This window comes from Protopterus annectens, chromosome 9.part0 (genome assembly GCF_019279795.1).
Source record: "Protopterus annectens isolate FY-2018-M chromosome 9.part0, PAN1.0, whole genome shotgun sequence".
Lineage (NCBI taxonomy): Eukaryota > Metazoa > Chordata > Ceratodontiformes > Protopteridae > Protopterus > Protopterus annectens.
In genome coordinates this window covers 1,521,710,883-1,521,731,776 of record NC_056743.1, presented here as the reverse complement: position 1 = coordinate 1,521,731,776, position 20,894 = coordinate 1,521,710,883, and the positions used below count along the sequence as shown (strand labels likewise).

At 41.7% G+C, this 20,894-nt stretch overlaps 1 protein-coding gene across 1 annotated transcript in view; it reads left to right on the top strand.

Annotated features, from left to right (window-relative positions):
* GNL1 (G protein nucleolar 1 (putative)) overlaps window positions 1-20,894 on the top strand; it is a 969,220-nt gene that overhangs the window by 592,279 nt on the left and 356,047 nt on the right. Inside the window, exon 8 of the mRNA XM_044084464.1 lies at window positions 7,645-7,830. Within this exon, the coding sequence (XP_043940399.1) occupies window positions 7,645-7,830 (186 nt within the window). The remainder of the gene's footprint in view (window positions 1-7,644; window positions 7,831-20,894) is intronic.

Sequence of the window (20,894 nt, the reverse complement as noted above, 5' to 3'; positions counted from 1 at the left end):
GTTGTTGAGCCATGTGTATCATTAAAAACCTGCAGTATGGGAATAATGACATAATTGTTAAATTACCATGCCATTTTCTTAACTAGGGATTTTAGGTTATGTAAGTCTAGTATGAAGCTGTCCTGAATGGGACGTCTTCACTGTGTGCCAGTATAAGCCAGTGCTGAGGACAGCAACTGAGCTTTTTAGCCATTTACTGCTTCAATATTTAATTAAATTTCGCCCTGTTTTAGACTGCAGTTAATTTTATGCTTTCAGCGTTGTGGCTTTAAGATGTGTTCTGTGTGCTCTGCAAAGTGCTGCTTTTTGTCATAGGTTCATAGGTGTTTACTAGGCTAACACAAGGGCCTTTTTAAGCCTAGCCATGCATCCCAAATCTCTGACAAGTTCTGATACCCTTGATAAGAGTAAGCATGCGCCTGGCAGATGAACCATTTACAGGATGTTCTTCATTCCACATTGCTGCAGTCCTAACTATTGGGTAGTCCGCTGTCCAGTCGGCGCATTAGACTGATGTCAGTACGTCAGGGTACTAATGCGCATGACCATCTTCAGTCTTTTGCGCATGGTCCGATGCAGAAGCAGTTTTAGTGCAGGTTGGCGTTCTGAAAGTTTCTGAAGTCAGAGTTTCAGACCGAATCAAAGTTGGCTAAGTACAATATTTTGGTTTTTCTTGCCTCAGTATTTAACCGGATGTCAGAAAAGTGAATAACTGTATTTCTTGTGGGAAACAGATACCTCATAGGGATTACCATACTTTGTGTATACCTTGTTTAGGGCCTGAGCACGTTGTTGGATGCCGCTCTTGTGCTAGATTTAACAAACGCACTATTAAGAGAAGGTTAGACTGTGCCAGGTTAGTGTTTGGGAAGCGTTGTAATTATAAAATGCCGTCGGATGCTCCGAAGCCTAGAATGGAAGAACCGACAGTACGGACGTCTTTAGAAGGCTCAGTGGAGCGAGGTTCTGCCTGGAGTTTCTTTGGAGTCTCAGGGAGAAACTTTACTGTTACAGGATGTGTCCTCTCAGGAAGTAGGCCAGGCTGAAGGGGCTTCTCAGGTGGCTGTTCTTCCTCTCTTCCTAAGGTGGTTAAGGCCCTGTTTCTAAGGCTTCTTTTAGAGGCAGGCCTACTTTAGCTTCAGTGGGGTTTCTCCGAGTGTTTCAGGGTCTTTGCCTAAGAAGCATATGCTAAAAATGGCAGAGGATTTGATTACAATGATTAGAGGTTCTATGCCCCCTCCTGATAAGAGGCCTAGGGTGGAACCTGAGTTTGAGAGTTTTGAGCAATGTTCGGAGGCTTCTGAGTCTTCGGCTGAAGACTTGCAGGAGTATCCTCCTTATTCTGATTCTGATGTGGATGATTCCTCCTGAGGATTTTTCTTTTTCAGAGACTCTGCATTCCATGAGGGAGCATTTTAAATGGGAAGGTCAAGATTTCTCTGATTCCAGGAAAAGGCTTAGAGAATTCTTGTTTTTACCCCAGCATAGGCCTTTAGCTATACCTCCTGTTCTGAATGTGGTAGAAGATGTTTTTGCAGAGGCATCTCTAAATCCTGATTCTTTGCCTCCTGCTCCAGTTAAACCGGATAGGTACTATAGGGTACCTGACGCCCATAAGTATCTTTTTAAGAGTCCTAGGGACCCAGAAACTGTCTCTCAGGGGCCTAAAGGTGTGAAGGCTTCTGTGGTTAAAAATCCTGTTCCTCCTGATAAAGAGGCAAGGGCTTTGGATAGATGGGGAAAGAAAGTGTACACTTCTTCCACTTTAGCCATGAGGGCTTTGAATTGTCAGTTTCATATGTTAAAATATCAGAATTATCTCCTTTCACAATTGAAGTCTAAGGTGGATGCTCTGGCTGAAGGTATTGAGTGTAAAGAGTTGCAGGATTTAGTTCATGTTTCTGAACAAGTGGGAAAGCATTCCTTGCAGTGTGGTTTTGATGCTGTGCAGGCCTCCTCTAGGGTGGCTGCCACTGGTTCTGTTAGGCACGCCTGGTTGAGAGATCAGAACTTAGCTGAGCATGTTAAGACAAGGATTTTGGATGCTCCTTTACAGTCTGATGTGTTGTTTGGTTCGCCTGTGGAAGCAGTTTTAAAGAAAATGGAGGACAAGGCTAAGTCTATGCAAACTGTTAAGGATTTTTTGCAGGTGCTGCCTCAGTTTAGTAGAAATTGGCCTACTAGGGTGGACTTATCCTGCTTATGATTCCCAGTCTAGGGGTAGGTCTAGACGTGGTAGGGCAGAGCTCAAGGTTCTTTTAGGCCTAGGACAGGAGTTCACCTGCTCAGACTTCTGGTGAGGGCAGGGGTCAGTCCTTTCGTAAGCAGACCCAATGACCTGCCTTTTCAGCTGCCAGTACATTCCCGCCTGGCAGCACCTCTGGGAGGAAGGCTGTCTCTTTTCAAGAAAATTGGGATTTAATTACCCAAGACAGATGGGTTCTGGATATCATTCACCACGGTTACAGGTTTTATTTCCATACCTTGCCTCCTTTCAAAGGCATGCCAGACATTCCTCCTCTACAAAGAACAGAGGCTCACAAGCAAATTTCTCTGCTCCAAATAGGGGCCATTCAGTCAGTTCCTGTGCCAGAAAGGGGCCTAGGATTTTATTCTCGCCTGTTCCTAGTACCAAAGAAGGGGAACGTGGAGACCAATTTTGGATTTATCTATCCTCAACACTTATCTGGACATTCCCAAGTTCAAAATGTTGACGTTACAACAGCTTTTACCTCTGCTGGGCAAAGATCACTGGATGGTAACTTTAGATCTCAAGGAAGCTTACCTTCATGTGCCTATAAGACTAAGTTGCAGGAAGTATCGAGCTGGAAATTCTCATTATCAGTTCTCTGCATTGCCCTTTGGCTTATCTACTGCCAGAGTATTCACAAAGGTTCTGGCTCCAGTGATAGCTTACTTCAGGCTAAAAGGAATTCAAATCTATCCTTACTTGGACGACTGCCTGATTCTGGCTCAAGAAAAGGAAGACCTTCTACAGCATTTGGAATATGTCATAGCAGTGCTAAGATGCCTAGGGTATTCTGAAATAAAGTCCAGTCTAGTACCCTCTCAAGACATGTGCTTTCTGGGTGTGAGACTGAATACAGCAGCCCAGATGGCCTTTTTAACCCCGGACAAAAAAGAATCTTTCCATTTACTTCCATCAACTATCTCTTCAGTCCGGCTGACTGCAAGGACAGTCCTTCAAGCCTTAGGGTTCATGGCATCTTGTATTCTGGTGCTTCCCAATGCCAAACTGCATATGAGGAAGCTACAATGGTATCTCAAAATCTATGGACACAGCACTGCCAGGATTTGGACACTGTCATTCAAATAATACCTTGCATTCAAAAGGAATTTTTGTGGTGGGCTCAGGAATGTCACCTAAACAAGGGACTCTCGCCAGAGGCAAGTCAGATTCTAACGACAGATGCCTCAGACATTGCTTGGGAGCTCATCTAAATGGAAAGTGGATACAAGACAAGTGGCCTGCCAGACTACAGCATCTACATATCAACATGAAAGAGATGTTAGCAGTCCAATTTGCATTAATGGCTTTCAGGAGTTACTTCTTCCAGGGCAGGTGTTGATTCTAACAGACAACACAACTGTCATGTGGTACATCAACAAACAGGGGAACACATTCTTACCCATTGTGCAGGCAAGCAATGATTTTATGGGAGACTGCGCCAGCTTGCAACTAACTCTTCAGGCAAGGTTTCTGCCGAGCACAGAACTCCTTAGCAGATGTGTTAAGCAGACAAATCATGGATCCCAGTGGAAACTGGATCTTCATGTATTTCAAAAATTGACAGTGTCATGGGGAACTCCAGACATAGATCTGTTCGCTTCTCCACTAAACCACCAGCTGCCAAAGTTTTGCACAAAGGGATTTCATCACACAGCTTGGAAAGTGGATGCTCTTTCTTTCAGTTGGAAAAATCTTCATGTGTATGCTTTTCCACCTCTGCCTCTTCTCCCAAGGGTGCTTCTAAAGGTCAGACAAGACAAGCCAAGGATGATTTTAATAGCTCCAGATTGGCCTCGGCAGCACTGGTACCCATTACTGCGGAGTCTGGTAAGGAAGCCTCCATGGCCTTTACCCTTGATTCCACACCTGTTGTCTCAGAGGGACGGTCATCTGCTCAATGTCAAGCTTCACTCTCTTCATCTAACAGCCTGGCATATTCTGTTTTGAAAGACAGCAGGTCTCAACTTCCTCAACAAGTTTTAAATGTGATTATGGAAGCCAGAAGACCTAGTACAAGGAAAGTGAGAAAAATGGAAGAGATTTTATTTTTGGACTGCAGCAAAGAATTTGGAGATTTCTGAGCCTAATTTGAGTGTGGCTCTTCAATATCTTACTGAGTTATTGGACAAAGGTTTGTCTTTCTCTTCCATTAAGATTCATGCTGCAGCAATTTCAGCTCACTATGATTGTGACCCACCATTGTTTTCACATCCTTTGTTTAAGCAATTTCTTAGAGGGGCAAAGAATATAAGACCCCGAGCTCCTACTCGTGCTTGGGATCTCAATTTTGTGTTGGAGAAACTTACTCTACAACCTTTTGAGGCTGCGGCTACTGCTGAACTGAATTACTTGGCATGGAAGAGGGCTTTTTTGTTGGCCATTTCTTCTGCTGGAAGGGTTTCTGAGTTACAGGCCCTTATGGCGGTTGAGCCTTTTGATTTTTCATAAGGATAGGGTATCATTACGCACTAATCCTTCCTTTATGCCTAAGGTGGTTTCTAGTGTGGCTTTAAACCAAACTATTCATTTGCCTACTTTCTATGCAGATCCCCAAAATAAAGGGGAAAAGATTTTGCACACTTTAGATGTACACAGGCAATTCGTTATTATTTAAGCAGAACTAAGGATTTTAGGCAGTCTCAGCAGTTGTTTGTTTCTTTTGCTTTGAGTTCGCAGGGCAAGCCTGTGTCAAAACAAACTATTTCTAGGTGGATTGGGTTTTGCATTGCATTTTGTTATTCCCATCATGGTAAGGAGATTCCAGCTGGGATTAGGCCTCATTCCACTAGGGCTACTGCCACTTCAACAGCATTTCTAAGGGGGGTGGCAACTAAGGATATTCTGGAGGCAGCTACTTGGAGTTCAGTGCATACTTTCTCTAAGCATTACCATCTTCCTCTCTATTCTAAGTCTAGGGCTGGTTTTGCCACAGCTATTTTGCAAGGCATATTATCAGCTCCTGCTTCCTTATGATTTGCCAGCCTCCCTTACCTCTGCTTTGGGATTCTACCCAATAGTTAGGACTGCAGCAATGTGGAATGAAGAACATAGTACAGTTTTGTACCTACCATAAATGTAGATGTTCGAGGATCCACATTGCTGCAGTCCCCTCCCTCCTTCCCCTCTGTGTTTAGGGGTGGTTGTGTAGGTGAGGTTATATTCTGGTACCTTTGTATATAGTGTATATATTTTTGGTGCAGGTATGTTTGGTGTTTTTGGTTTTGGGCCTTGTCTTTTTAGGGTCTTCTGACATCTGGGGCAAGAAAAGACTGAAGATATGGCGTCAGTCCTGCGCATTAGTACCGCCAGCCATATACTTTGGTATTCGGGCCGACTGGACAGCGGACTACCCAATAGTTAGGACTGCAGCAATGTGGATCCTCGAACATCTACATTTATGGTAGGTACAAAACTGTACTTTACTTGCTTGCATCAGAGACATAGGTACCAAACCAGGGATGAATTTCCAGTTTCCATCCAGTTGTCCAAGTTGCACTTGAATTGGATTAGGGAGGAACCCTGCTTCACATGGATAGGGAGCCTGTTCCATAGACGGGGAAGTGTCTGGGATACATACCTAGCTCTCCAGCAGGTCCTATTTTTATCACAGACAAGGTTTAAGTCTTTAGAATGGGTAATTCTGGTACTGTTTGTTTTGTGGACTTCCATCAGAGTGGGGTCTGACAATGCCCTTTATGCCAGGCATAGATCTCCCCTCAAAAGCCTGTAGGAGACAGAATACAGGGATAAGGCCTTGAGGCGGTCTGCATAGGACATATTGCTTATGCCCTGTATTCTTTTAGTGAGGAACCTCTGTGGATGTTCCAGTTGTTGGATTTGCCTGGTTAGGTACATACCAAAGGAGGCATTGTACTCAACAATAGGTCTGATGAATGCCAAATACAGTGGAACAATGACTTCCATGAACTTAGATACAATACCTTTGTTTATAAGTTGCGCAACATAGAATGATTTCCTCACCACTGTAGACACGTGATGATCAAAGGCTAGATTACAATCTATGTGTGTCCCTAAGTGCCTGACTACTGGGTCATCTCTAAGGGGTGTGTTGTCAATATGATGGTTACCAGGAATGGATGACTTCCCAAAGGATACTATTATGCATTTTTTGTCATGTAGTTTTAGACCATGACTCTGGCACCATTTGTTTGCCTGTGTCAGTCCCCCCTGGAGAACATTTGTGTCAGTGTGAGATTCAATGACAGCTCCTAATTTGTAATCTTCTGCAAATTTAGTCAGCCAAAGACCACTTATGTTGGCCTTGACTTCTGAGAAGTAAATGCCAAAAAGGAGCGGTCCAAGGAACTGGCCTCTTTGTAGAGGTGGACTCTCCAATTCTAACTTCCACGGTCCTGTCTTTGAGCCAGTTGGCTGTCCACCGGGCGACTTACGGATTTATACCTAACCTCCTGAGTTTGTCAACAATGCCTGAGTGGGGTATTGTGTCAAATCCCTTGGCCAGATCAAGGTAGGCAGTGTAAATGATTTTGCCCCCATCCATTGCTTTGGTGGCCTTCTCAAAGAAGTCCACCAGGTTGAGTAGGCACGATCTGCCCTTTACAAAACCAAACTGGGTTGGGTCCAGTGTCTGGAGGTTTATTGTATCTCTGTTGATCATCTCCATGATAATTCTTTCCATGGCTTTACATATAAGACTAGTGAGACTTATGGGTCTGTAGTTTCCAGGGTCTGTAGATGGCTCACTTTTGTGCAGAGGGATGGCTGTTTTTTTTCTCCATTCATGAGGCACGAAGCCTGTTTGGAGGCTACAGTTAAACAGTAATTCCAGAGGTCCTGATAGGTCATGTTTCATGCTATTTAGAAGGCATCCTGCGATATTGTCTGGGACCATTGATGCAGTGTTCTTGGTCTTAGAGAGAGCATGTCAGCTGTCTTTTCTGTCTGGAAGACTGATTTTCTTAGTGACTATAATATGTGGGGGTATCAGTTGTTCATAAAGAAACACAGCTCATGGTTATTTACATTCAGTCGTCTCATTATTCATTATTATGAATGTTTGCAACCTTTCATCGCTTGCTACTTCCTTCTGTTGCAGTATGTCTTCAAAGTATAACATTACAGGTTGGAATATCTTGCTGTCCAGCACTTCTGCTAATGCTTATGTGCAATAAGGGATGATGATGGAAATTATCCGTAGAAAACTAAGTGAGTAGTGTATCTTTTAGAAATTCTGAAGAGCAGCTGTGTAGGTCTTTTAATCTTACACAATGTTAAGAAAGCCATTTAATTTGTAGAGAGTTTGAGTAAAGGTGTACTTTTTGCCCTTGAAGCAATGAGCAAGTTCTCAAAATCTAAACATGATGATGTTTTTTAAACCTAGAAATGTTGCCAGTTTTATTTATTTTTTTCAGTTGACCTAAGTACCTGGAAAGAGAAGATCGAACGGGATGCCACATGTGCACAGCACATGGAATACTCTGATGAAGATGAAGAGGAGGAAGGTGTGCTTGTTGAACATCAGACTGACATTGCGATGGAGATGGGTGCACCTGTGGATGAGCTTTACAAGGACGGGATTCTCACAATAGGCTGTGTAGGTGAGTTTATATCTAGTTACGAAATGAAGACTGAGAATGTTGAGTTTTAATTGTTTTTCCTTTTCAAGGACTTCAGGCTAGCAGAGATTTTGCACTGTATATTCCATAGTCCATTAACTGTTTGTGAAAACAATTGCTTCATTGCTGAAGAGGATTGTCTAAGTTGTTAGTTTTAATTTTTGTTTTATTTGAGTTATACTATTTGATAGCACCAAAATACTTGGCAAGATTGGTATAAAGGGCAAGAGTCACAAATGCTGGGGGAGGAGATTGCACTAGCTTCCTATTAAGCTGGGTTCTAGTCTTCCATTGTGCCTATAGCCTTTGCTTGGAAACCATAATGGCTTTGTTTTGCAAAAAGGAGTGAGGATATTTGGGTTTGAATTAACCAACAGAATGCAACTCATCTTTCCTTTGATGGGATCCTTCCTTCCTTCCACCCTCAAAGCCTCACTACCCTTAACATTAGTATCTGAGAAAATTTCAGCTTGCCGAGATTAACCTCTTGAAACATTTATGTGCATCTGTCTTCATATGCAAGTGCCACTTCATTTTATTTTTTTAATTTGAGTGAGTGAGTTGCTGGGTGGGGCAACGGGTGGCCGCAGTGGTGCAGCAGTTAGCTTTGCTGCCTCAGAGCAAGAGGTTCTCTGGTTCGAACCTCAGCTGGGGTGCCTTCTGTGTGGAGTTTGCATGTCCTCCCTGTGGTCGTGTGGGTATCCTCCGGGTGCTCCGGTTTCCTCCCACATCCCAAAGACATGCCGTAGGTGGATTGGATACTCTAAATTGGTCCTAGGTGGGAGTGCGTGTGTGTGTGCCATCTGTAGAAGGTTGGGCGCCGGGCTAGCACCTCAACACCGTAAAACAACACTGCCACTCATGAGCAGATAGGTGATCCGCTGTGGTGACCCCTGACCGGGAAAAGCTGAAAGAAGAAGAAGGTGCTGGGTGGGGCAACATGACAGTTAAGACATATTCATGAAACTTGTGAACTTTGCAACTGTCCGCTACAAAAATAAACTAAGTAATTATTCCTAAAATGTTGCTTTTGAGGAGTAGGTTATATAGATAAGTTGGGAGTTTTTCTTTTGTTTCTGCACTTGACATTTAAGTGAGAGTTCAGATATAAGAAAAATCTTTCATTTTCTTTTTTGTTTTTATTTTGTGTTTTTACTTTGTTGAATGGGGGGTGGTCCTACTAGACTAGTGGTCTCATTTCAGGGAAGCCCTGAGGGTGGTACTCCTACTAACTAGGAAAACTCCCTTTCACTCTGGAGCTGTAAGGCTGCTACTGCAGTTTTGGGAATCCCATGATGAAGGAGAGTGTAGCAGAGCTGGAAAGAGAGAGGAGCAGGAGAAAACATGGTGAAGGAAGGAGAAGGAGATGAAAAATAACTGTTACAATGCTGAAAAGTGGAAGACTGGAGACACAAGTGCTGATAAATTTGATGAACTAGGCACAGCCGATGGAGGGGAGAAAAGAAGCTATATGGAGTGACATGGTGGAGAGAGTATTACAGGAAGAAGAAACTGAGAGATTGGAAACACATTTGCTGGTGAAGGGAAAATAGTGGAGGTATTCTCAGCTGGTAGAGTAGACATTTTTCAGGGTTTACCTGTGAAATAGTTTTTTTTTTTTTTTTTTTGTTACAAGAAGGTAGTTGTTATCCAGATAAGGCAATGAAGAGTGTAAGAGGGAGCTGAGAGGAGACAAATAGTTGTAGTTTCTCAGCAGCCACAGAGAAGATGACCAGTGGTAAGAATAAAAAGTGAATGTGATGGAAGTTTGAACAGGTACCACTAGGATTTATCATTAAAGTCATAAGCGCATTAGTTCATTTTGAAGTTGAATATTTTTGCGAAGTGACATTTGAAAGTTTTGACTTGCTGGAAAGAAATATGACGGAGGCTTAAGAAATGTAGTAGCAACATGGAAAGACTAAAAACTGCTAAACAACTCCAAGAACAAAGTAAAAATGAAAAAGCAGCAAACCAAAGACCAGGAAGGAACCGGACCACAAAACTTACAAGCTTTTGTTCGTTTAATAAAACACCACGAAATTCATCACTTCTGATGAAGTTTCTGGTGTTTTATTAAACGAACGAAAGCTTATAAGTTTTGTGGTCCAGTTTCTTCCTGGTCTTGGTTTGCTGCTTTTTTCATTTTTAACACGGAAAGACTATTTCAGAGCTTGGAATTACAGCTAAAAAAATAAATGTGCAGTTAAGGACTTCAGGCACGAATGAGCATGAGTTAAAACTATTTTTTCTTTTACTGTGTGTAGTAAAGTACATGAACTTAAAAAAATGTGATGAAAGAAATGCACAGACTATGGGTTAATAAGTGTGGGTAACAATGGATGTTTTAAGGATGGGAAAATTCAACATATTTCAAATATAGTAATTATGAATGCTAAGAGTGGATTTGTTAGTTACTGAAGTCAACCCAAAGCTTGTTATTTTTGTGGAGATGAAAATCATTTAGTACAAGACTGTAACAAAGGTGTGTGGCTTGTGTGGGGAGAGGGGGCATACAACAAAAAACTGTTGGCTTTTTTGTAGAAAATGTAAAGAATTTGGACACTTCTGCTTTGACTGTCCCATATTAGAAAACGAAAGAGAATATGAAGACAAAAGCTCAGGAAAAAGACAAACTGTAGAAAGTTTTACAGAAGATGTTGAAAGAGAAAGTGGTATGGGGGGAGCATAATGAAGAAACGTTAAACACAATGAAGAGGTACAGAGAAGAAATAGTTCAAAGTGAGGTTAGTAATACACAGGAAGGGAACAGATTTACAATTTTAGAAAGTAAAAAGGAAGAAGAGGGAGAAGTTGAGGAAGGAGACAAAAAAATTGTGAAAAATCAGTAAGTGGGCAAGGAAAAGAAAAATAAGATCTGGAAGTAAAACACAAAAATGAAAAAGGATGATATAGGAATTTTAGCATTAACTGGGAATAGTATTAGAAATTATATAAGAGGTTTCATAGTGGAATGGTGTAAAAAAAATAAAAATGGATGTTTTTGCTTACTAGATATAATGAAAAAAAAAAGGGAAAAATTACGGGCAAATTGTTTGTTCGGTAGGAAATGAGATGCCCTGGAACAGGCATTCTTATTTAAAAAAAAAAAAAAAAAATGAAGTAAGAATTTGAGATGCAACAATAGTAGTACCAGGAAGGGTAGTGATATGTGATATGAGAGTGAGACAAAAATGCATACGATTAATAGCGATTTATGCATATATTGCTAAAGTTGTCAGTAGCGATGGTAGGAGATTTTAACTGTAAATGAAGGAAATAAAAGGGAAAATAACTCAGGATGTTAAGATGTTATGGGATTTAATAAAATATGGAGATTTACAAGTAGGAAAGAATAGAGAATGGACATATAAAAAAATGGAAATTTTAAGACTGAAATTGATTTTTATAGTTTATTCTAAAGACATGAAGGAAGTAACGGGGGCATCTTTGGTTCATAGAGCAGTATGGGCTAGAACAGGGGAAAACTGCAAAATAAAGGAAGGAAAAGGGATAAAGATATTAACTGTAGGATTTAAGCAGGAAGAAATGATGAGAAAATGAAATATGGAAAAATGACAGTGAGACCATTTTATAAATACTGGACACATTGGTGGGTAGTATATAATCAGAAGTATATAATGTATATTAAAAGTAGAAAGAAGAATAAAAAAAGAAATTAGATGAAATGTAAAGAAATCTTAAAGAATTATGAAAAAAATATAAATTAGGAAGCGACAAAATAAGGAAAGTAGATGTATGAAAAGACCAGAGAAAAAATAAAAATGATGTTACGTAAGCAAAGATTATTTCCAAAGGAAAGAAAGAGGAGATTTCCTCTTATTTAGGAAAATAAAAAAAAAATGAGAAAAGGAAGGATGAATGCCATCTTAGATTGCAAAGAAAACATAAACAAGAAGACGTTATGGAGGTGGTAGAACATTTTGAAGAGAAAATGTGTGAAAAAGAGGAAATAGATGTGCGAGAAGAATGGAAAGTGAAAAAAAATTTTAGAAAGTAAGGATTTTTTTAGAAAATTATATAAGAATAGAAGAAATAGAGAAGGTGAAACAGTGAGGTATAAATAAATCAGTGTCAAGATTAGATGCTATAAGTTATCAGTATTATAAGGAAATGAATAAAGATGAAAGGGAAGTTTAAGAAAATATTGAATAGATGAAAGAAGGTATACTGGAAGGAGACATGGTAGAGTGATGAAAGAAAAGATATACAAAATTGAAGGCTCATAACACTAGGGAATACTGACTATAAAATATTTAAGAAAATACCACAAAAAGGATGGAGTAAGTATTGGATGAGTTAGTAGGAGAAGGGATTTATGGTATAAAAGGAAGAGCGGTAAACAAGTGGTAACTATAGTGAAAGTAGTAGTATAGATAATACAGAAAGAAAAGAAGCAAGACTGATAGGATGTGATGTAGCTAAAGCATTTGATAAAGTGAGACATGAAGCAATGTGCCAGATTTTAGGGCATAGGAGACAAAATATTTATGTAATAAAGAAATGTTCGGAAATTGGTAAATGGATAGATGGGGAAAAATAAGTATCAAGAAGAATAAAACAGAGATACCTGATGAGTATGTGCTTATTTGTATCAGTAATAAATGCAGTGGTAGAGACATGCATGTATGAAATGAGAGAGGCAAGATGTGAGATATTTGGTAAATGCAGATGGTTTAGTTCTAATAAAAAATAAGAGATGGCTAAATGAAGTTGTAATAAGGATCAAAAAGCTGTTTCAGAAAAAGTTGACCTGTAGTTAAACAGAATGAATTGTAAGGGATTTGGTATGATAAAAAAAAAAAAATGGAATACATTTTCATGCCCTCCCTGTGTTTGCGTGAGTTTCCCCCAGGTGATTCAGTTTCCTCCCACATTGCAAAGACACAAGACATGCAGTAGGTGGATTGGACACAGTAAATTGGCCATAGGTGAGTGTTCATATGAGTGTATGGTATGGAAGAACTACTGTGGCAGGCTGGCCACCTGGTGATGTAAACCTTGGCTCTAGATGATTGCCACTGTTGAAGTGACACCCAAACGCCATATGTGAAAAAATGGGAATAGTGAGTTATGGATGGATGGATGGATTTGACAAGAAAGGAAGTAAAAGGTCTTGGGAGTTGGATTTGATGAGTATGAAAGTGTAATAAGTCATTGGAGAGAGGAACTGTAACAAGTAAAATTGTTAGCTTGGTGGAAAAGTTTTTAGTTATTTCAGAAAAAAAAAGATATATACTGGTACTTGCATTAGAAAAATATATTTAGGGAGACTTTATATAGGTTCATAGGTAGGTACTAGGCTATCTACCGGAAGGCATTTATAAGCCTAGCCGGAATGTGTTGGCTTTCGCCACCATCTTAGATTAGTTTCCTTTGCCTCTATCCAGCAGAGCCATTGAAGTGATCCCCAGGATAAACTTTCTGTTTCCCATCCACTCGTCAAGGTTTCTGTTGAAGAGGGTGAGCTAGGAGCTCTGCCTAAGGTAGATTGGAATCTTGTTCCAGAGCATGGGAAGTCTCTGGGACAGGAGCCTATCCCTCCAGCACATCCTATTTATTGTTGTGGTGAGGTTTAGATCCCTAGAGCGTGTGGCTTAAGGGGATATGGTTTTCTTTATCCATCAATTCTGTGTTTGACATTGCCTTGTATGTCAGGCAGAGATCACCTCTGAGTAGGCGGTATGCAACCAAGTACAGCTGGAGTTTCTTCAGTCGAGCTGCATAGGGCTTCTGTTTCAGGCCAGTAATCCTCTTGGTGAGGTATGTCTGTGATCTTTCCAGCTGTTGCAGGTGTCTTGTAAGGTACATCCCAAATAGGGCGTTGTACTCTATGATGGGTCTGATGAGTTATGCGTACAGGGGTTCAATGACCCCTTTTGATCTGGATGCAAACCCTTTTGTGATTAGGTGGGTCACACAGAAGGATTTTCTAACCACTTTGGCAATGTGATTATCAAAGGAGAAGTTACTATCTACTTGGGTCCCCAGATCCCTTATTACATCTTCCATATTTAGGGGGCTACCACCTATGTGGTAGTTTGTTTTTTCCAAAGGGGATGACTATGCACTTTTTGACATTTAGCTTGAACTCATGGTTTTGACACCAGGTATCTGTCTCAGTGAGACCCTTTTGGAGGATGTCTGTGTCAGCCGGAGAGTCAGTTATAGCCCCTAGTTTGCAGTCGTCTGCGAACTTGGTCAACCATAGTCCTCCTGTGCTTGCCTGTACCTCTGAGAAGTATATGCCAAACAGGAGGGGTCCTAGGACTGAGCCCTGGGGAATGCCACTTGTAACCGGTTTAGAGTCAGACCTAGCTCCTGCAACTCTTACCATGTGGGTTCTGTCCGTGAGCCAGTTGGCAACCCATCTCATGACGTAGGGGTTTATGTTCAGGCTGGTGAGCTTGTCTGTAATACCTGAATGGGGAATGGTGTCGAAGGCCTTTGTGAGGTCTAGGTAGGCTGTGTGGACCACCTTTCCCTTGTCTATAGCCTTGGTAACTGTCTCAAAGAAGTCCACCAGGTTTAGGAGGCATGATCTGCCCTTAACAAAGCCGAACTGGGTAGGGTCCAGTGTTTGGAGGCTCCCAATGTCTCTGTTAATGAAATCCATGATGATGCGCTCCATAGCCTTGCAGATCAAGCTAGTCAGGCTTATCGGGCGATAGGTCCCAGGGTCTGTTGTGGATCCACCTTTGTGGAGTGGAATAACTGTTGCTGTGTGCCACTCTATGGGCACGTAGCCTGTGGAGAGGCTGAGTTTGAACAGTATGTTTAGGTGAGGGGTTAGTTCATCTTTGAGCTCGTGTAGGACTCAGCCTGGGACACCGTCCAGTCCCATTGATGCTGTGTTTTTGGCTTTGGGGAGGGCTGTTTTAACCTGAGTGTCTGTGATTTCAGGGGCACTACATTCTTCTAGGCTCTTTTGGGGTTGAGAGTGGGTTGAGGTTTGCACTGAACCTGTCTGCCAGGATGTTAGTGATTTCAGTCGGTTCAGTGTATTTTGTGCCATTCTGCACTAACACAGATCTGAGAATTGCCACTTAGATTCTTGACATAGCTAAAGAATGCCTTGTGGTTATCTTTGGAGTCCTTGGCAATTTTTCTTTCGAAGTTAGCCTTGGATGATTTTATGAGGGATCGTAGTTTCTTGCTGATACTGATCAGGGATGTCTTCCCTTCTTGGGATATTACTCTTTTCTATACTAGTTTCCTCTTTCTATTGTATAGCTTGTTTATGGCAGGAGTCCACCAGACTGGTTTCCTTTTCTTGGAGGAGTGAGTCTTGGTTTTGCTTGGGATAGCATGATCCATGCATTCTTGTAGGTGCCCATAGAGTGCATTAGTAAAGGATTTTGCAGCTTGGACAGCGTTATCCTTTAGCATGGGGGCTTTGAAACTTTCCACCTTGGTCTTAAGTAACGTGAAGTTTGCTTTTGAAAAAGTTTTTCATGGTGGTTTCTTTGACTGGGGGTGGGGGCAGAATGTGCATATCCAGAATGATTAGTTTATGGTCCGATTTAACCAGTGAAGGGTTGACCTCTGGTGTGGAAAACTGGTCGCCAATGTTGGTGATGACCAGGTCCAATATATTGTCACCTCTGGTGGGGCTGTTGACCAGTTGATCCAGGGCATTTGAGTTTATAAATTCTAGGAAATTTTGGGCAAGGATATTAGTACTTCAGCAGTTCTCCCAGTTAATGTTTGAGTAATTGAAATCACCCAATATCAGGGTGTTTGGTAGGACCTTTATGTTTCCCAGTGTTTCCAGAAAAGCAGAATGGGGGTCCTAGGATATGGTGGGTGATCTGTAGCAAACTACAATTTGAATTGCAGTTTTGCCCATTGTTAGTTGCACTTGGATGATCTCTGGAGCATTGTGCTATGCCACTAACCTGGAGGTGTGGGTATCTTTGATGGATATGCTCCCGGGTTTTCTGGCCAAAATGTATGGTATGAGTTGTCGCCTGGTAGTGCTGGGGTGCTCTCTGGAGCCTTAAACCAAGTTTCTGTTACTGCACATACATCGATTTTCTCCATACTGAGGAGTGCCTCGAGTGCGTGCACCTTGAGGTTTAGACTTCTAGCACTGAGTAGCATTACCCTCAGTTTTTTGTTACTTGTGCTGTTTACAGTGATGGGTTTGTCTTTTGAGCCTTGCCTAAAAAAGGGCACTATGGCGGTGGCAAGAACCTTGGCCAGTATTCGAAAGCCTAAGTGTGACAGGTGCAAGCCATCTCTAGCGAAGCAGCATGGCTTGTCGAGCATGTCATCCCAGGCTGACAGACACTGGATCCCCTTTGAATGACATCAGAAGCTTAGCCAATTGTTGAAATTGATAATTTTTTCTTTATACTGTGGTATGTGATAAAGGATAATGAGGGAAACGTACTCACAAGCGAGGAGAGTGTGTTGAGCAGATGGAAAGAGTACTTTGAGAGGGTGATGAATGAAGAGAATGAGAGGGAGAGAAGGTTGGATGTTGTGCAGATAGTGAATGAAGTGCAGTAGATTAGCAAGGAGGAAGTAAGGATAGCTATGAAGAGGATGAAGAATGGAAAGGCTGTTGGTCCAAATGACATACCTATGGAAGCATGGAGGTGTTTAGGTGAAATGGCAGTGGAGTTTTTAACTAGATTGTTTAATGAAATCTTGGAAAGTGAGGGGATGCCTGAGGAATGGAGGAAGTGTTGTGGTACCGATTTTTAAGAATAAGGGTGATGTGCAGAGCTGTAGTAACTACAGGGGGATTAAATTGATCAGTCACAGCATGAAGTTACGGGAAAGAGTAGTGGAAGCTAGGTTAAGAAGGGAGGTGATGATTAGTAATCAGCAGTATGGTTTCATGCCAGGAAAGAGCACTACAGATGCAATATTTGTTCTGAGACTGTTGATGGAGAAGTACAGAGAAGGTCAGAAGGAGTTGCATTGTGTCTTTGTGGATTTAGAGAAAGCATATGACAGGGTGCCTAGAAAGGAGTTGTGGTATCGTATGAGGAAGTCGGGAGTGTCAGAGAAGTATGTAAGAGTGGTACAGGATATGTGCGAGGGTAGTGTGACAGTGGTGAGGTCTGCGGTGGGAGTGACAGATGCATTTATGGTGGAGGTGGGATTACATCAAGGATCAGCTCTGAGCCCTTTCTTATTTGCAATGGTGATGGACAGGTTGACAGACGAGATCAGACAGGAGTCCCCGTGGACTATGATGTTTGCAGATGACATTGTGATCTGTAGTTGAGAGTGAAGGAAACCCTGGAGAGGTGGAGATATGCTCTAGAGAGAAGAGGAATGAAGGTCAGCAGGACTAAAACAGAATATATGTGTGTGAATGAGAGGGAGGATAGAGGAATGGTGAGGATGCAGGGAGTAGAGGTGGCGAAGGTGGATGAGTTTAAATACTTAGGACCAACAGTTCAGAGTAATGGTGAGTGTGGAAGAGAGGTGAAGAAGAGAGTACAGGCAGGATGGAGTGGGTGGAGAAGAGTGTCAGGAGTGATTTGTGACAGACTAATACCAGTAAGAGTGAAAGGGAAGGTCTACAAGAGGGTAGTGAGACCAGCTATGTTATATGGGTTGGAGACAGTGGCATTGACAAAAAGGCAGGAGTCAGAGCTTGACGTGGCAGAGTTGAAGATGTTAAGATTTGCACTGGGTGTGACTAGGATGGACAGGATTAGGAATAAATATATTAGAGGGTCAGCCCAGGTTGGAAGGTTTGGAGACAAAGCCAGAGAGGCAAGATTATGTTGGTTTGGACATGTGCTGAAGAGGGATGCAGAGTATATTAGGGAAAAAGATGATAAGGATGAAGCTGCCAGGTAACAGGAAAAGAGGAAGGCCAACGATAAGGTTTATGGATGTGGTGAGAGAGGGCATGCAGGTGGTTGGTGTGACAGAGCAAGATGCAGAGGACAGGATGAAATGGAAACAGTTGATCCGCTGTGGCGTCCCCTAATGGGAGCAGCTGAAAGAAGAATATACTGTAGTATCATTTTTGGTGAAGGCAGGATGCTGGTTGGGGTCATACCGGCCTGGACTTGCGTGATCAGAGAGCTCCTCCATGTCTCTTTTCATGTAGTCCATGGAGGTATGGCTCAGGTCATTCACACCAACATGGACAATGACAGAGTCGTATTTGTACTTGTTCTGGAGTGACCTGGGTGCTTGTGTTATGTGGCGGATCCTGGCACCCGACACGCAGCTAACAGTAACCTTCTCCTTGTTGAGCCTAGTGAGTGGGACGTCAGTGTGCCTGACTATAGAGTCACCTATTACTAGTGTGTTGGGTATGTTATTTTGCCTTAAGGGCTGTGATTGCATGGTACACTAGTTTTGTGAAGTATGTGTTTCATGGTTTGTGTTGGGGGGGGTGGAGGTTGCTTGGATGACTGCTTTGGAGGTCTCTGTTGATTTTGCAGATTTTTATTTAGAGCCTCTGAGTTTTTTGTATTTGTGTGTTTTTTGCCGGTGCTGGTTTCACAGGTCTATGTGAGACTGGTGGTGTGATGCAAGTAATTCCCTTCTCCTCTTGAGTGTCTGGTCCAGTCTTGGGTTGAGAGAGCTTAGTCTCCCCTTTGGCTGTATAATTGCGTCTCTCGCATGAATTAGTGTTTGGTGGTAGGAGGGAGAGGGTTGTCTGTGTACATGAGGCAGTTGTAACATTGGCTCAAAATGCCCAGATTCACCAGTTGGACCTGAGAGTACACCTGAAACTGCCCTTTGGACATGCCTGGATAGGTACAGTGAACTGTTTTACTGATTGGCTGGTAAGGTTGAATAGAGAGCCTTGTCCTTCTCTACAGTATAGGGGGGGTCTAGTGCTTGCTATGAGTTTTGAGCAAGTGCCAGGCTGAGAAGTGAATGGTTTGAGTGCTTTACATTTCCTACTCAGATGGAAAAAGAGTTATTAGAGACCTTTGTAACTATGAAGAGGAGTCATTTATAAGAAAAGGAATGTTGTTTAAATTTAGAAAATCCAGTGGTGCTTCTGGCATCACTGCATTTATTTTGGGTAATGAGAAAGGATAAGATGCTGTATGAAAATATAAAAATGTATGGGAAGAAAAAACAGAAAAAAGAAAAGAAACGAGGGACAGGATGGAAGAAAAAGAATACGACAAAAACAAATGAAACTATGGAAGTTAAAAGTAAGTGAAGTTGATGGGAGAAGAAAAGAATGGTATAATATGATTAAAAACTGTGGCATACCCATGGAAGGGAATAAAAGAAGATGAAAAAGTGTCAACATTTTTATGAAGCAGGAGATTTTTCTTGTGGAGAATTTTATTAGACAAGTTACTGGTGAAAGGGAACTTGATATGTACGCTGATGGTGGCAAGAAAATATGTTAATTGTAATGAAAAAGAAACAGCAAAACATTCCTGGAGATTCAACCAACTCCATGTAGGCATCATGCAAAGCCAACATGGAGTTTACGTGTTAGCATGATGAGCAGCAGCACTAATCAAATGTTTATGGTGCTCATTGCATTTACAGAAATGTAAGCAAGGTTTCGTGGCTAGCAGCACCATGCAGAGCAGCAGGAGTATAGAAAGAAGCATTCAAGTTTGCCTGCAGGCAGACTTGCTCCGTGGGATCACGAGAACAGCCACAATGGTTACGAGGGTTGAAAATACTGCAGTAACAACACATTAAAGAAAAGAGTACTGAGTGCAGTGTACACTAAAACAATTATTTGCAGAACGAAGTAATGGAGAGGGAGGGTAAACGACAAGGACAACTACAAGGAAAGGTGCACTGGGCATGGAAAGTGTCCTGATACACAGATATGATAGGAATGAATAAAGAGGAAGAGGTCATGGTAAATATGGAAATGTCTCCAAGGTAGGATACGTCACTGTATGTACACTTCCAAGACAAGTCAGTAGCATAACATTATGCACATGTGTAGCTACCACAGTGCGTACTGCTCTTTACACGTCCTGAGTAAGTATATTATGATATAAACACACATGGTAGTATATATTTGATGGTCACTCAAGGTTACATGTCAGTGGAAGTGAATGGATCTGATGTAAGCATCATTGACATGTTTATTGGAGAGGACATTTGCCAAGGGCAGTGTATACAATAGAGGAGGATGTGCATACTCTGAAGATCTCCAAAATGACTTGCTTGAAATGGCTGATGTCACCATAGCTCTCAACTAATTAGGGACACTTAGCAACAGACTCCTGGACAAATGTAGAAAGAAACAGGCACAGTCATGGACACTTTTTTAAAATATTATGGCTATTAACTTGCAGCATTGGCAGAATATGTGATTGTAACTTATTGTACATGTTCTGTAGCAACAAACATGTACAACTGTAATGATTGTCAGTATTTTGTAAGGCGAATTCACCATCCCTTTCCCAAAATTGACCACTTTTTGGTGGGGTTAACATGGACAGTGTTAAACCTGGAGTTGAAATCAGAAGCAATACTGGTGAGTTGAGAGGTTTGCGTGAAATATAATCCACATTCTCCCCTATAGGACTCAAACCCATGTCATCAATGTTACTCGGTGCAACACAGAAAGATGCATCACACATGCATCTAGTAGAACACCCTGAAGAGAAGTCTACACTGTCAAATCCTAATGGGTATACATCCCAGAGAATAGTTCTGTATGGCCTACCAGATGTGGGAGCTCACTTTACCAAATGTGATGCACTCGACTAAAGCATCCCTGCCTGACATAGCTATTGTCCATACAGATACCAACACATACAAACACCGCACTATTATGAGTTATTCCCTCCACTGGGTATTGAGTACATCTGTCAGATGTAATAGCAGTAGATATTGTTCAAAGCATCTGCAATTGATGTATGAATTAAGTGATCCGTGATAATGAATGGTACAGCACTGTGTGAGCAGTATGTGAGACTGATGGCAGTGCATCAACTATGCCCATGTGCACAGAAATTGCAGCAGTGCAAAGTCAAATGTCAGTGATTAAGGAAGCTGTCATTGTGATGTACACATTACATGGAGTACACATGTCAAACCTCAACACG